Genomic DNA, 16,923 nt, shown 5'->3' on the forward strand with positions numbered 1-16,923 from the left:
ATTTGTAATAAAAACTAGTTGGTATAGAAGGAACATACCTCAATAATAAAGTCCATATATGACAAGCCCATAGCTAACATGCTCAATGGTGAAAAGCTTTTAGCTTTTCCTCTAAGATCAGGAAGAAGACAAGGAAGGGTTCCCACTGTTACCACTTCTGTTGCATTCCTATACACTAATAATGAATTATGAGAAAGAGGAATTAAGAAAACAATCCCAGGGACACCTGGGTGGCTCAGTCAGGTAAGCATCTGCCTTCAGCTCAGGTCATGGTCCCAGGGTCCTGGGATCAAGTCCTGCATTGGGCTCCTTCCTTAGCGGGGAGCCTACTTCTCCCTCTGCCTGCCATTCCCCCTACTTGTGCACTCACTCGCTCTCTCTCACAAATAAAATAAAATATTTAAAAGGAAAGCAATCCCATTTTCAATTGCATCAAAAAGAATAAAAGTACTTAGGAATAAATTTAACCAAGGAGGTCAAAGACCTGTATCCTGAAAACTATGGCACTGATCAAATAAAGACACAAAGAAATGGAAAGATACCCATGCTTGTGATCTGGAAGAATTAATGTTGCTAAAATGTCCTTACTACCTAAAACAGTCTACAGATTCACTGTAATTCCTGTCAAAATTCCAATGGCATTTTTCACAGAGTTAGAGCAAATAACTAAAATTTGTGTGGAACCACAAAAGACCTCCAGTAGCCAAAGTGATCTTGAGAAAGAAGAACAAAACTGGAGACATCACATTCTCTGATTTCAAACTCAATTACAAAGCATAATTAAAACAGTATGGTATAGGCCTGAAAACAGACACATAGATCATTGGAATAGAATAGAGAGACCTGAAATAAACCCACATATGTGGTCAATTAATTTATGACAGAGGAACCAAGAATATACAGTTTTTTCAATAAATGGTGTTGGGAAGACTGGACAGCCACATGCAAAAGAATTAAGCCGGACCACTATCTAATTCCATGTACAAAAATTAACTCAAAATGGGTAAAGGCTTAGGGCATCTGAGTAGCTCAGTGATTAAGCGTCTGCCTTCGGCGCAGGTCATGATCCCAGGGTCCTGGGATCAAGCCCCGCTTTGGGCTCCCTGCTCCACAGGAAGCCTGCTTCTCCCTCTCCCACTCCCCCTGTTTGTGTTCCCTCTCTCGCTGTGTCTCTCGTCAAATAAATAAAATCTTAAAAAAAAAAAATGGGTAAAGGCTTAAACTACAGGGCACCTGGGTGGCTCAGTCGGTTGAGTGTCTGCCTTTGGCTTAGGTCATGATTCCAGGGTCCTGAGATCAAGCCCTGCATTGGGCACCCTGCTCAGTGGGGAGCCTGCTTCTCCTTCTCCCTCTGCCTGCCGCTCCCCTTGCTTGTGCTCTCTCTGTCAAATAAATAAAATCTAAAAAAAAGACTTAAACTGTAAGACCCAAAAGCATAAAACTAGAAGAAAACATAGGCATAGGCAGTAAGCTCCTTGACACCCATCTTGGTGATGATTTTTTTTTTTTTTTGGATGGGACACCAAAATCCAAGGCAACAAAAGGAGAAATAAATGGGACTACATCAAACTTAAAGAAGTTTCTGCATAGCTTCAAAGGAAACCATCAACAAAATGAAAAGGCAACCTAGGAATGGGAGAAAGTGTAAATCATTTATCTGATAAAGGGTTAACCTCCAAAATATTTAAAGAACTCGTAAAAATAACAAAAAAAAATCTTTAAAAAATTAGAGGATCTGAGTGGACATTTTTCTTTTTTTTTTTTTTAAGATTTTATTTATTTATTTGACAGAGACACAGCGAGAGAGGGAACACAAGCAGGGGGAGTGGGAGAGGGAGAAGCAGGCTTCCCGTGGAGCAGGGAGCCCGATATGGGGCTCGATCCCAGGACCCTAGGATCATGACCTGAGCCGAAGGCAGACGCTCAACAACTAAGCCACCCAGGCGCCCCTGAGTGGACATTTTTCTAAAGAAAACATATACAGATGGCCAGCAGTTACAATGAAATGATGCTCTACATCACTAATCAGAAATTCAAATCAAAGCCATAATGAGATACCACCTCATCCCTGTTAGAATTGCTATTGTCATAAAGATAAGAAATAACAAGGTTCGTGAAGATGTGGAGAAAAGGGAGTCCTTGTGCACTGTTGGTGGGCATGTAAATTGGTGTGGCCACTATGGAAAACAACATGGAGGTTCCTCAAAAAATTGAAAGTAGAATTACCATATGATCTAGCCATTCCATAATTATCCAAATTATTCCATAATTATCCAAAGAAAACAAAAACACAACTCGAAAAGAAATATGCAGCCCCATGTTCATTGCAACATTATTTACAATAGCCAAGATAGGGAAATGAAATCAGTAGATGAATGGATAAGGGAAATGTGGTGTGTGTGCATGTGTGTATATATACATTGTATATATATACAATGGAATATTACTCAGCCATAAAGAAGAATGAAATCTTACCATTTGCAACAATATGCATGGACCTCAAGGCATTACACTAAGTGAAATAAGTCAGAGAAAGACAAATACTGTATGATCTCACTTGTATGTGGAATCTTTAAAAAAGAAAATGGCTTATAGATACAGAAAACAGATTGGTGGTTGGCAAAATGAGTGAAGGGAGTCAAAAGGTACAAGCTTCCAGTTATGAAATATTTAAGTCATGAGGATGAAATATACGTTACACATATATACATGTGTATGTGTATGTATATACAAATATACATTAACCATACTAATAATGTATTGTAACAAAAGCATGCAACTCTTGTTCTCAGGTTGTGAGTTCAAGCCCCATGCTGGATATAGAGATTGCTTAAAAATAAAATCTTTAAAAAAACAGAAAGTTGCTAATAGAGTAAATCTTAAAAGTTCTCATCGCAAGAAAAAGAATTCTGTAACTCTCTGTGGTAACAGATACTAACTATACATTGTGGTGATCATTTGCAATATAAACAAGTATTGAATCATTATTTTGTGTACCTGAAATTAACATAATATTATAGGTCAATTCTGTCTCAAATTTTAAAAAGAGAAAACAGAAAAAAAAAACCCACCAGAAATCTCTGTTTGGGGAACTGAAGCAAGAAATTTTTCACATTTTCTTTGGAGAATTTCAAGATACCTACTTGTAATTCTCTAGTCTGACCCAACATTATTTCCCCTTCCTTCCTGTTTTAGATTTCTGCCATGTTCTCTCTGTACTTTTGAGAATCATATAGTTGTGTAGACAGAGTGTTTAATATTTTGTTTCTTCAGATGCCATCATTAATGAGAACTATGACTACCTGAAGGGGTTCTTGGAAGACCTGGCACCTCCAGAGCGCAGCAGCCTAATCCAGGACTGGGAAACATCTGGGCTTGTTTACTTGGACTATATTCGGATCATTGAGATGCTTCACCGGATACAGCAGGTACCTGAATTCCTTAAACTACTACTTGGTTTTCCTTTTCCCTGGCCCTTAAAGCCACAGAGACCTCAGAAGGTCTGAGCAACCACTTGAAAAACTCATTGGCAGAGAACTGTCAGTGCAGGAGGAACGTTTTGATGAGGCTAATTTGCTGTAGTCACTATGACAGCTATATCAAAACTTAAAAAAACTTTTGAGCTTATTACCAAGTAGTATGTACAGTAGACATTCCTGCGGCTTGTCCACTTATAGTCTCCTCCCCTTGTCCAGCCCTCCTTTGAGTGAAAGGCTCAGGGATGAGAGAGAGAGTAAGGTCAGAGATTTGGTGAGGGTAGTAATTGTTTCACACATCGTTTGGCATGGATTTTTTTTTGTTGTTGTTTTTTAAAGATTTTATTTATTTATTTGACAGAGAGAGACACAGCGAGAGAGGGAACACAAGCAGGGGGAGTGGGAGAGGGAGAAGCAGGCTCCCTGCAGAGCAGGGAGCCCGATGCGGGACTCGATTCCAGGACCCTGGGATCATGACCTGAGCCGAAGGCAGTCGCCTAACCGACTGAGCCACCCAGGCTTCCCATTTGGCATGTTTTAACATTCCAAGTATTACAGGTTTTTTTTTAATCTTCATCAAAATATATTGGGGTCAGTCTCAGTAGTCATAAGATAGGCCTCAATTGCTTATAGCACAAAGACCAGACGCTCAAACATAGAATTCAAGCCCACATAGAGGTTTTTACCTGTCACTCCTGCCTTCTAATAGTGTTAACCCGCATTCCAGTTGCCAACCTGCTCTGCTCTCATCACACTAAATTACTCATGGTGTTTCCAGCAAAGCTTGTTTTATTTCACTCTTTAGCACACACACACATCCTTTAAGATCTACATTGCTGTAAACTCTACTTTGTTCTCCTTTTCCCTAAGAAATGTTAATCGCACTTTCTTTTTTACTGTCAAAGCACTTGGTACATTTGTTTACTGACTCTTATTAATTACTTATCCACATCTGTCTTTAGGTTATCATGAGCTCCTTTTGGGGAGATCATCTTTAAAATTAAAGGCAATAGAGTATAGAGGGTAAGAATCAAGTTCTGTAGCCAAACGGTTAGGTTCAATTCATGGTTCCCTCCCTCACTAGCTATGTGACCTTAAGCAAATAAATTAGCCTCTCTTTGTCTCCTCTGAAAAGTGGGGGTGGGGGGGGCAGGTGGAGCACAGATTATCGTAGATATCTGACAGTTGTCATAACGATTAAAATATACTTAAAGTGTTTTAGCAGACTATATATATTAAGTGCTTAGTAATTGTTATCTGTTATCCTTATCAAAATCCCTACTAACACAGCGCTGGGCATATAATATGCATAATTTATTATTTGTTACACTTTTAGGATAAATTAATATTATTTGCTATACTTTTAAAAATTAAGAGCATCACCTCTATTATCACTGAAGAAAACTCTTTCCTAGTTGAATATTAATACATTTATATAACCTAGTTTTTGAGAACTTACTATGTCCCAAGCACTGGTGGATTTGGGGGATATAAAGGTAAGCAGCAGTATATGTTTTGCCCTTACCAAAGTAATAATTTTGGTGAGGAAGATATATATATGGGTAAGCCAGCAGTTACTGTAGAATGGAAAGTGTAGGGATTAAGCAAAGAATGTTTTGTAGCAGCACATAAACGGAGTACCTAACCCAGTCTGAGGGAGTCAATAAGACTTTCTAGAAGTGGCACCTAAGCTCCCTAAGGATGAAAAAGGAGGATGGGTGGGACAGAACATTTCAACAGAGGGAATAGCATGAGTATGAGTCTAGAGATCAGAGAGATGATAGTGCTTCCAGGGGACTTGGTTTTTGTTTTGTAAGATATTCAGTCATTCATTTTGTCCATTTTATTTATTTATTTATTTATTTATTTATTTATTTATTTATTTATTTATTTATTTATTTATTTATTTATTTAAAGCGTGAATGAGTGGGGGAGGTGCAGAGGGAGAGAGACAGTCTCCAGCAGACTCCATGCCGACATGGGGCTCAGTCCCAAAACCCTGAGATCATGACCTAAACCTAAATCGGGAGTCAGCCACTCAATTGACTAAGCCACCCAGGCAACTGTCCAGGGAACTTTGAATAAGGTGGTTTGGAGTGGAGAGGGGAGCGTGTAGGTGTAGTAAAGCCACAGAATCTCTCACCTGGCTTGCTATAGTAGACACCATGCAGCAACCAGAGTTATTTTTCTAATACACAAGACGTATCATCTCACTCTCGTCTAAAACCTTCCAGTGGATTCTCATTTCACTTAGAATAAAGTGCTCCTTAGCAAGTCTTACAAAGCTCTGCATCAATAATTCTTACCTTTTTTTGCTATGGACCTCCTTGACAGTCTGGTGAAGCTCATGGATGGCTGTCTAATGTGTTTTAATGCATAAAATTTAAATTCATGGGATTACAAAGGAAACCAATATGTTAAAATACAGTTATCAAAATATTAAGAACTTAAGGTAATAAGTGGTTTATTTAACATCTTAAATTTAACAAGCCTAGCAGTGGATCTCCTAACTACTCTAATTTTGAAGTACTATATTTAAAAATCACTAACAACTGTAATGTAATATGAAAATAGCCGTGATGTCTGTTGATGACAAAGTCTCAGTTATTGCTTGACATCTACATTAGTAAGTAAATGCTAATGTTTAGTAAAAAGTTAGTAAAAATAAATGTTACGTTTCTCAGTCCAAGGTCACAGACTCCCAATACTGAGGACCTCCAGTTATGATCCTCTAGTCTATAAAACTTCTCCAGTTTTATCTTCTTCTCTTCTCCTCTTTTTTTTTTTTTTTTCTTCTCCTCTTTAAACTCTGCATTTTACCCACCTAAGTTTTCTTTGCATTTGCATCTTGTAGTTTTAGCTGTTCTCTTTGCCTAGAAAGCTTGCCCCTCTCCTTGTTGTTCAGGTCTCCACGAGGATATGACCCTCCCCAGGGAAGCCTTTTCTGATCTCCCAATCTGAAGTACCATCCAGTTTTTCTGCCATATCACCCTGCTTGAATGATCTGCATAGCTTGTGATTCTTCAAGGTTTATCTCTCACAGTTTATTTTTTATGAGTTTCTTGAGAGCAAAGACCTCATCGTATTTACCACCTTTAAAAGTCCAGTTAAAGACTTGATTCTTGTGGATAAAAGAATACTTGCAGAGGCTGGGGTGCCTTGGTGTCTCAGTCAATTAAGCATCTGTCTTTGGCTCAGGTCATGATCAGGCTCCCTACTCAGTGGGGAGCCTGCTTCTGCCCCTCCTGCTTCCCTTGCTTGTGCACCCCCCGCCCACTTCAAATAAATAAATAAATAAATCTTTAAAGAAAAAATTCTTGCAGAGGCATTAAATGGTAGATTCTGCAAAGCCCCCCAAAAGTAGATTCAATGAGAGAGATGCTTCGTGGAAGGGTTGGGTGAGCATTTAGAGAAGGAGGAGATGATAGGACACTTAGCAAGTAGGGTGGTTTAATGTAAGAGTTTGAGAGGGGGGGCCAACCAAGAGTCATATGTGAGACAAACAGGAATAAGATGCTGCTGAAAATATTCAAAATGTAAGTAAAGAATAAAACAGGGTTCCTGGCTGACTCAGAAGAGCATGTGACTCGATCTTGGGGTTGTGAGTTCAAGCCTCATGGTGGGGGTAGAGATTACTTAAAAAAATAGACTTGGGCGCCTGGGTGGCTCAGTTGGTTAAGTGACTGCCTTCGGCTCAGGTCATGATCCTGGAGTCCCTGGATCGAGTCCCACATCTGGGTCCCTGCTCGGCGGGGAGCCTGCTTCTCCCTCTGACCCTCCCCCCTCTCATGTGCTCTCTCTCTCTCTCATTCTCTCTGTCTCAAATAAATAAATAAAATCTTAAAAAAAAAAAAGAAAAAAATAGACTTAAAAAAAAAATACAGACTTGCTTTTTAGAAACCTCACTCTGGCTACCATGTGGTAGGGAAAAGGATGTAATGGGGATGACACTGAAGATAGTGGTCAAGCTCTTAAGATATGCTGGTCTCAAAGCTTGCCCAGTTCAAGGCTTTGTATACTGTGTTACTTGCCTCTTGTGGATTACTGCTGAGGTTGTGTTTTGTCCTCAGTGATTAGGCTGGAGAGTGGTGACATGACACTGCCTGCCAGCCTCCTGGGTTTTTTCCTGTTGTTTCAGAGTTTTGCATAGTCATTCTGTGGATGGAATTGGGGTGATGGGAGCTCTTCTTGACCTAATTGGTTTCTCTGCTCCTTTGTAGGTGGATTGCTCAGTTTATGAGCTGGAGCAGTTACATGCCAAAGTGATCTCACTGTGCAGTCGCATACAGCAGATGCAGTGTTACAATGCCAAGGATCTCCTGGCCCAGTCAGGTAAGCCTCCAGACTCTCCCTGCTTCCTGCCTGCTTGCTTCCTGTCTTTACAATTATTATACCTCTGCCCCGATGCCCACCCTTGCCACCCCGCATCCTTGATGCCCACTTCATTTTTTTTCTCTCCAGACATGGCCAAACGTGCAGCCAACCTGCTGCGGGTGGTATGGAGCCTTCAGCGTGCCCCTGAAACAACCTCCGACTCAACACCAGACCCTCAGCGAGTCCCTTTGGGCCTCTTGGCTCCCCACGTTGGCCAGCTCCCCATGCCTGAGGACTATGCCTTGGAGGAACTGCGCGGCCTCACACAGTCCTACCTGCGAGAATTGACTGTTGGGAGCCAGTGAACCCCAAGTTCTTCCCGCCACACTCACATGCTCATTCACACTCACCACACAGAGATCCCCTGCATTGAGTTGATTGGCACTGTTTGCCATTCTCTTGGTTGGCTATGGAATCCATCCTCTTTTCCTGCTGCCCCAAGCAGCATCCTCCATTTGTTCAGGGCTTTTCTTAATACTGAACAAAGACTAAGGGCTTTTAGAACCCAAAAAATGAGCCAAGTCTCTTTTTTACCATCTTTAAGACCATTCTTCTCCCCGCCCCCCCCCCCTCGCCTTTCTAAAACATGGTCAATAAAATACCTTTCGCAGAATTCCCTCCAGAGAACCAGGGAATCCTTTCCCCCCCTCAGCTGTTCTGGATCTTGTGACCCTCTGTGCCAACCTGCTACCCTACTCCTACCTCAGCCCTTTTATACTAGGACAAATGTGTTGATCAAGGACTGTCCTTCCTTAACAGATAAACTATCCACAGAAGGAAGGAGAATTTGTCTCTTAAGTAGGTTTATGAGTTAACACTGTTTAGAGTCAAAAGAGGGTTGGACTGAGTTAGGAAGCAGAACATAGTCATTTCTGACTCATATAGGGTAGAAGTGAGTGCCTGCCATGGAGGGATGAATCTTCAAGGCTTGTTTCTTCCTGCCTTGAATGTTCCATGAACATCAGACCTTTCCTACTATGTGCAGGAACTCTTGGTCACAGACTCCATGTCCCTGGGAAGCTCCAGAATTCAGTTTGGTCCCTGGTTTTCAGTCATCTTGCCAGGCTTCGTGTCTGGATTTGCCTGAAGAGTTTGGATAAAACATGGCAGGTTGGGTAGCCCTCCCTGTCCTTCCTATTCTAGCCCAAAGCATTTCCTACCCATTGTCTCCAGTCCCAGAACATAGAACCATTACTGAGGCAGGCAAGGAGCTGGACTTTACGGGCAAGAGGAGGGCCTTTGCTACACTGCTCTCAGCTGTGGGGAGTCCCAGGTAAAGGCCTGCGACAGCTGGTATTAGGGCTGTCATGGACAACATGGCCACCTCTGGGTCTTTATGCATGAAGATTATGTAAAGGTTTTTATTAAAAAGTATATATATATATAAATAAATGATCTAGATTATTTTCCTCTTTTTCTGAAGCTACTTTCTTAAAAAAATAAAATGTTTATAGCATTCCTGCTCTTGGCTTTCCCTTTGTGTTTTTTGAGCCTTCTTACTCCAAGGATCTTTACAGTGGCCTCAGTTGATTTGCAGTCTAAAGGGAGATGGGTCATGGGTTAAAGAAAGAACAGTCAAAGGCTAAATTTATTAGGGCAAATTTAGGGTGAGGGGGTCGAGACTATTAATTAATCCTGACTACTTATACATATATAAAGATTTTATCCATTCATTTGAGAGAGTGAGAGAGCTTGAGGAGGGGGAAGGGGGAGCAGCAGAGGGAGAGGGAGAAGTAGATTCCTCGCTAAGCAGGGAGCCTGATGAGTTTTAGAGCCATATATATATATATATGAAATACTAGTTTTAAGAGTAAATACTGCCCATATTCACAATTCCCAGGACCCTGGGATCATGACCTGAGCCAGAGGCAAACGCTTAACCATCTGAGCCACCCAGGTGCCCCTGACTGCTTATATTTATATAAATACATTTATAAGCATATATTTATGTGCTTGGCTTCCCAGTGGGGGATAGGGGAAGAGTCTCATTGCCCTTAGGAATATACTTAGGATTCAAAGCCTGGCTCTTTATTCTGGGGGTTTTGTTTGTTTTTAAATCTCGGGTCACACTTCACTCTTAATTTCATTTTCCATTGTGTAAAGGGGATGATGATCATGAATGTTGCTGCTAAACACAGCTGTTTTCCAGAGGGAATGATTAAGTCTGATGTGTACTATTTGGATTTTTTTTTTTTTTTTTTTCTGTTAAACTGAAGGTGTGAGCAAATTCCAGTTAAGATTAGGCCAAAGATACTGGGACATGGAGGAATTTGGAGATAAAGCAGAGTGGATCTGGGGCTTCCCTTTAATTTAGAACCCCAAGGACAAGGGTAACTCCTGGGAATCTCCCTCCATTACTGACTGTGAACCTGAGTCACAGAGCATTGCTGGGCTTCTGGCAAAGAAGTCCTGTTGTGGTTTCCTTGTGAGAGGTGTTTTGTGAAAAGAGAGTGTGCTATAGAAATGGTTAGCCTTTAGAAGTGTTAAGAATTGTGAATATGGGCAGTATTTACTCTTAAAACTAGTATTTCATATATATATATATGGCTCTAAGTCAAATGTTTATCATAGCAGCTGTGTTACATCAGAGACAAGTTACAGTTCAAAGTTAATGATAGGGGCGCCTGGGTGGCTCAGTCGTTAAGCCTCTGCCTTTGGCTCAGGTCATGATCCTAGGGTCCTGGGATTGAGCCCCGCGTCGGGCTCCCTGCTCTGCGGGAAGCCCTGCTTCTCCCTCTCCCTCTCCCCCTGCTTGTGTTCCCGTTCTCACTGTGTCTCTGTCAAATAAATAAAATCTTAAAAAAAAACAAAAAAACCCACCAAAGTTAATGATAAAGATTGGGATCGAGCCCCACGTCGGGCTCCCTGCTCAGTGGGGAGCCTGCTTCTCCCTCTCCCACTCCCCCTGCTTGTGTTCCCTCTCTCGCTCTCTCTGTCAAATAAATAAAATCTTTAAAAAAAATAGTATTTCTCTAAAAAAAAATTAAAAAATTTTAAGTTTCTAAATAATCTAAAAGCAGGAATCCATTTTCTCAAAACTCAACAGACTTGTAGAATCATACAACATCCAAAATAAGTGTATTTCCTTGGCAGAGTGCTGGAGTAATGCCAAAATCAAAGTCAGGAAAATTTTGGAGATTAAATGTTGGATTAGCCAAACCAAGGCCTGCAGAGTAGCTGCGCTTTTCAGATGTTTTACTCTTTGACTCAGTTGCTACTTTGTATTAACAGAAAATTACTCTAGATTTTTTGTTCCGTTTTAAAGAATCAGCTCTTCCTCTTATTGACCCAATTTTACCAGAGTTCTGTATTGTAATGTATTGATTTCTGCATTCATTTCTTATGTTTTCCTAAGGGTTTTTTTTAACCTTTTACTGTAGGGATTTTCACCTATGAAAAAGTAAAATGGTATAATGAATCCACAATGAACATTTGTGACAATCCTCCAATATTACTTAATCTTTACCTCCATTGTTATTCTACCCACCCCACAATGGTATTTCTAAGGCAGATCATTTCATCAATACCTAAGCATTTCTAACAGGTGATTTTTTTTGTTTGTTTTTTTTAGAGACGGCATGTGTGAATGGGGGGAGGGGCAGAAGGAGAGGGAGAATCTTAAGCAGGCTCTACACCCAGGGCAGAGCCTGATGTGGGGCTCAATCTGATGACCCTGAGATCATGACCTGAGCTGAAATCAAGGGTCAGAGACTTAACCGACTGAGCCACCCGGCCACCCCACTAACAGGTAAATTTTTTTAAACACAGTCACAGCACCCTTGTCCTACCAACAAAATTAACAATAATTCCTAGATAGCAACTAATGCCCTCTGCATTTCCAAATTTCCCCACTTGTCTCAAACTATATTTTTATGGTTGAATTGTTTGAGATTTATTTATTTTTGAGAGAGAGAGAACCTGCATGAGCATGGTGTGGAAGGGCAGAGGGAGAGAGAAAATCTCAAGCAGACTCCATGCTGAGTGTGGAGCCCAATGCCGGGCTCGAACCAACAACCCTGAGATCATGGCCTGAGCTGAAATTAAGAGTCAGACACAACTGAGCCACCCAGGCACCCCATGGTTGAATTGTTTGAATTAGGATCTCAACGTGGTCCACACTTTACATTTGATTTTTTTTTTTTAAGTCTCAAGTATCTTAATCTATTACCAATGTTCTTCCCCCCCCTTTTTTTAATGCCCTTTGTTAAAGTAACTGGGTCATTTGTCCTTTAGATTCGAGAACCAGGGGGCGCGTGGGTGGCTCAGTCGTTGGGCATCTGCCTTCGGCTCAGGTCATGATTCCAGGTCCTGGGATCGAGCCCTGCATCGGGCTCCCAGCTCCGCGGGAAGCCTGCTTCTTCCTCTCCCACTCCCCCTGCTTGTGTTCCCTCTCTCGCTGTGTCTCTCTCTGTCAAATAAATAAAATCTAAAAAAAAAAAAAAAAGATTATTGATTTAGGTGTTGTCAGTCTTATTCACCCTTTATATAACTTCCCATCAACCTTCCACCTAATGATAATCAGGGCTAAGAGTCATTATTTCATTATTGTATATCCCTTGTCTTTTTGTATGTGTTGATTCATTATTTTCAAAATAGAGACTTAAATCATATAGTTACTGTGCAGTTAATTTTTTTTTACTTTGTGTTCCCACCCCCACCACCCCCACTGCTTCTTAAAAGTTACCCACAAACTTTTGGATTTTTTTTCAATATAACATTTTCACCCCAAAATACAGTAAATATGTTATAAGAAATATTTTAGCTTTTTTTTTTCAGGTAAACACCAATTTACACATCAGTCTTTAGTCAGAGACTATACTACGGAAATGAGACAGGGAAACTGAAGGGACCCCAGGAGAGAAAGAGCTGGGTTTTTTTCTTTTGCTACTTTTCTGGCTTCTATTCTTGCTGGACCTGCACCACCAATGCACTTTACACATGCTTTGTAATGCAAATAGCCTATATCCTCCTTGTAAGGGACGGAGAGTTAATGATTCTCTAGAATAAATAACATCTAAGGAAGGACCAGGTGAGAATGACCAGAGGAAGCTATCATGTGCATTCCACACCACGGGAGCCAGACATCCCAACACCAAGACCTCCTGGCTCCAAGCAATAACACCTGGGCCCTCGTCTTTGTTCTAACCAGTTCCTGAATGCCTGAGAGGACACATACACTAGACCACCATCCCCAATAAAACCCCCAGGCCCTGAACAAAGATGAAATTCATTTACTTTTTCTTTCTAAGTCTCCCAGATACTCTCTCTCTCTCCCTATGTATATATCTTTAATAAATTGCTTTCACCACCTGCTGGCTCAAATTTGATTTTTATCCCGTGTGAAACCAAGAACCCTCTTGACTGGCATTTGAGAGAGAGCACACAAGTGAGGGGGAGGGGCAGAGGGAGAGGGAGAAGCAAACTCCCTGCTGAGCAAGGAGCCCAACGCCAACACAGAGCTCAATCCCAGAACCTGGGATCATGACCTGAGCAGACGCTTAACCAACTCAGCCACCCAGGTGCCCCAAGAATTTGAATTGTGTGTCATATGTAAATGAATCCCAAATGTGTTATTTTGCAAATTGAAGCTAAACAGATAAAAAGCATGTTTAACTCTTGGGTCTCCTGTATGTGCACTACTTCCTTGCTGTTTTGAGGCACTCTTGAAGTTAGCCTTTATTTTGCCCTTGAGGTATTCTGCAAAACTTTTTTTTTAAGTAAACTCTACCCCAAACGTGGGGCTTATGACCCCGAGATCAAGAGTTGCATGCTCTACCAAATGATCCAGCCAGTGCCCCTGCAAAACATTATTTTTAAGTGTAATTTCTTGTGCCCCCAAAAGACTGAATAATTATTGAGGAAAATGGTACAGGAAAAAAGAATATATATTTCACCCTCACACCAAATACCAACCACTCACTCTTAAGTCTTATCTTTCTTCTTTGGCAGGTACAGTAAACCTGCATGACATTAGTTATGAACCAACTAAATTGATTTTAATTCTATATTTTATGTTATTATATAGGAAAATTCACTTTTCTTTTGGTATGCATTTCTGTTAATTTTAACACATACAGATTTGTATAACCACTCCATAGTCATAATATAAAATGTTCTGTCGGGGCGCCTGGGTGGCTCAGTTGGTTAAGCGACTGCCTTCGGCTCAGGTCATGATCCTGGAGTCCTGGGATCGAGTCCCGCATCGGGCTCCCTGCTTGGCAGGGAGTCTGCTTCTCCCTCTGACCCTCCTCCCTCTCATGCTCTCTGTCTCTCATTCTCTCTGTCTCAAATAAATAAATAAAATCTTTAAAAAAATAAAATAAAATGTTCTGTCACCCAAAAAACTCCCTCTTCCTATCCTTTTATAGTCATACCCTACCAAAACAGTCTTGAGAAAGAACAAAGCTGGAGGACTCACATTTCCTGACTTTAAAGCTTACTACAAAGCCATAGTAATCAAAAGAGTGTGGTATGGGCATAAAAACAGACATATAGGCTAATGGACTAGAACAGAGAGCCCAGGAATAAACCCTTACATATATGGTCAAATGATTTTTGATAAGGGTGCCAAGACCATTCAATGGGAGAAAAGACAGTCTTTTCAACAAATGATGCTAGGAAAACTGGATATCCACATGCAAAGAAATGAAGTTGAACCTTTATCTAAACACCATTCACAAAAATTAAGGATGGGTCAAAGACTTAAACGTAAGAACTAAAACTATAAAACTCTTAGAAGAAAACATAGGGTAAAAGCTTCACAACATTGGATATGGCAATTATTTGTTGGATATGACTTCAAAGTGCAGGCAAAAAAAATAATATATAGACAAATTGGACTTTAAAAAATATTTAAAATTTTGTTCACCAAAAAAATAAATCAACTGAGTAAAAAGCAACCCATAGAATGGAAGAAAACATCTGCAAATTATATACCTCAATAAGGAATTAATATCCAGAATACAGAGAGAACTCCTAGAACACAACAACAAAACCCAATTTAATAAATGGACAAAGGACTTGAATAGACATTTCTCCAAAGAAGACATACAAATGGCCAATAAGCACATGATACGATGCTCAACCACTAGTTATTATGGAAATGTAAATCAAATACAGTGACATACCACCTTATACCCGTTAGGATGGCTAGTATAAAAACAAACAAAATAAAATAACAGCTCCTGGTAAGGATGTGGAGAAATGGGAATCTTTGTACCCTGTTGGTGGGGGAAAAAAATATTATAGTCACTGTAGAAAGTAGTATAGCAATTCCTCAAAATATAAAAAATAGAATTATCATATGACCTGGTGCTGCATTCCATTTCTGGGTATATAATCCAAAAGAACTGAAGCAAAGTCTTGAAGAAATATTTCTACTTCCATACGGAGCAGCATTATTCACACTAGCTAAAATGTGGAAGCAACCTAAGTATTCCTCAGGGAATGAATGGATAAGGAAAATGTGGTATATACATCCAATAAAATATATACAGCCTTAAAATAAGGAAGTTCTGACATGTAACAAAATGGATGAATCTTTTTTTTTTAAGATTTTATTTATTTGACAGAGAGACAGCTAGAGAGGGAACACAAGCAGGGGGAGTGGGAGAGGGAGAAGCAGGCTTCCCACGGAGCAGGGAGCCCGATGTGGGGCTCAATCCTAGGACCCTGGGATCATGACCTGAGCTGAAGGCAGACGCTTAACCAACTGGCCACCCAGGCACCCCCAAATGGATGAATCTTGAAGATATTATGCAAAGTGAAATCAGCTGACCTGAAAAAAACAAATATGTGATTTAGAGGTGACTGGGTAGCTCAGTTAGTTAAGCGTCGGCCTTTGGCTCAGGTCATGATCCCAAGGTCCTGGGATCGAGTCCAACATCGGGCTCCCTGCTCGTCAGGGAGTCTGCTTCTCCCTCTCCCTCTTCCCCTCCCCCTGCTTGTGCTCTCTCTCTTGCTCACACACTTTCTCTCTCTCTAATAAATAAAATCTTTTTAAAAAATGACAAATACATGATTCCACTCACATGAGTTATTAAGTCAAAATCATGGAGATAGAAACTAGAATAGTGGTTGCCAGGGGCTGGGGGCTTGTGAATCTAAGTGTGTGTTCCTGAAGATAGAATATTCGAACTAACTCACTGGGATTATAGTATAAATACCTTTGGTTGACTACTGTGCATCAGGCAATATGCTAGGCACTTGCCTTGTGTTACTGCTTGTCTCCTTTAATCTTTATACCTTCTGAAGTGAGGACTGTTAATTCCATTATCCTGTGTGAGAAAACAAACCCAGAGAGTTTCAGTATCTTGCCCAGGTCAAACAGCTCATAAGACAGAGCTGAAAGTGCCTGTAAAGCCTGTGTTTTCCCTGCTACCCAATGTCACCTATGGTGTTTGGGCATGGGTGAGACATTCAAAGGATGCCCAGCAGCATGGCTGACAGGACCTGGGTACTGGTTGGGTTGCAGGGGGAGAGGGCAGAAAGGAAGGATAATTCCCAGATTTCTGGCTGAGGTCACGGCGGGGAGGGGGGGGCGGGATGGGTGCTTTGCTGAGAGGGAGAACACAGAACAAAGAACAGTGGGGAGAACACTGAGACTCAGACCAGGATGGCTGTAGGGAGTTGGAGATGAGGATGTGAGCTGCATCTCCCGCTCTGTGGGGCCACCTGGAGCCACAAGCTCAGCTAAGGCTTATCCCCATTCCCACCAGGACAGGAGTGCTTTGCTTGGCACAAAGTGCCTAGCCTGGACAGATGTGCTCCATCTCTCACTGAAGGCAGAGGTGACAATCTAAAGGGAGCCTCAAAGCAGGTGGGGGGATGGGGTAACTGGGTGATGGGCATTAAGGAGGGCACGTGATGTAATGAGCACTGGGTGTTATATGCAACTGATGAATCACTGAACTTTACCTCTGAAACTAATGATATGCTATATGTTAATTAACGGAATTTAACTAAATTTTTAAAAAATACAGGGAGCCTCAAGAATTCAGCAATGGGGACACCTGGGTGGCTCAGTCGGTTAGGCGTCTGCCTTCAGCTCTGCTCACGATCCCAGGGTCCTGGA

At 41.1% G+C, this 16,923-nt stretch overlaps 1 protein-coding gene across 5 annotated transcripts in view; it reads left to right on the top strand.

The window, feature by feature from the left end:
• NUP98 (nucleoporin 98 and 96 precursor) overlaps positions 1–9,300 on the top strand; it is a 120,198-nt gene extending 110,898 nt beyond the window's left edge. For 3 of the 5 annotated variants that reach the window (XM_034995418.1, XM_034995419.1, XM_034995422.1), the window contains 3 exons: positions 3,274–3,428; positions 7,697–7,808; positions 7,938–9,300. In XM_034995418.1, the coding sequence (XP_034851309.1) occupies positions 3,274–3,428; positions 7,697–7,808; positions 7,938–8,155 (485 nt within the window). In that variant the 3' untranslated portion in view covers positions 8,156–9,300. The remainder of the gene's footprint in view (positions 1–3,273; positions 3,429–7,696; positions 7,809–7,937) is intronic. The other 2 variants (XM_034995420.1, XM_034995421.1) reach the window with 1 other exon arrangement.
• Positions 9,301–16,923: the final 7,623 nt, after the last annotated feature.

Source organism: Mirounga leonina, unplaced genomic scaffold, assembly GCF_011800145.1.
Source record: "Mirounga leonina isolate KUSES-001 unplaced genomic scaffold, KU_Mleo_1.0 Mir_92, whole genome shotgun sequence".
Classification (NCBI taxonomy): Eukaryota; Metazoa; Chordata; class Mammalia; order Carnivora; family Phocidae; genus Mirounga; species Mirounga leonina.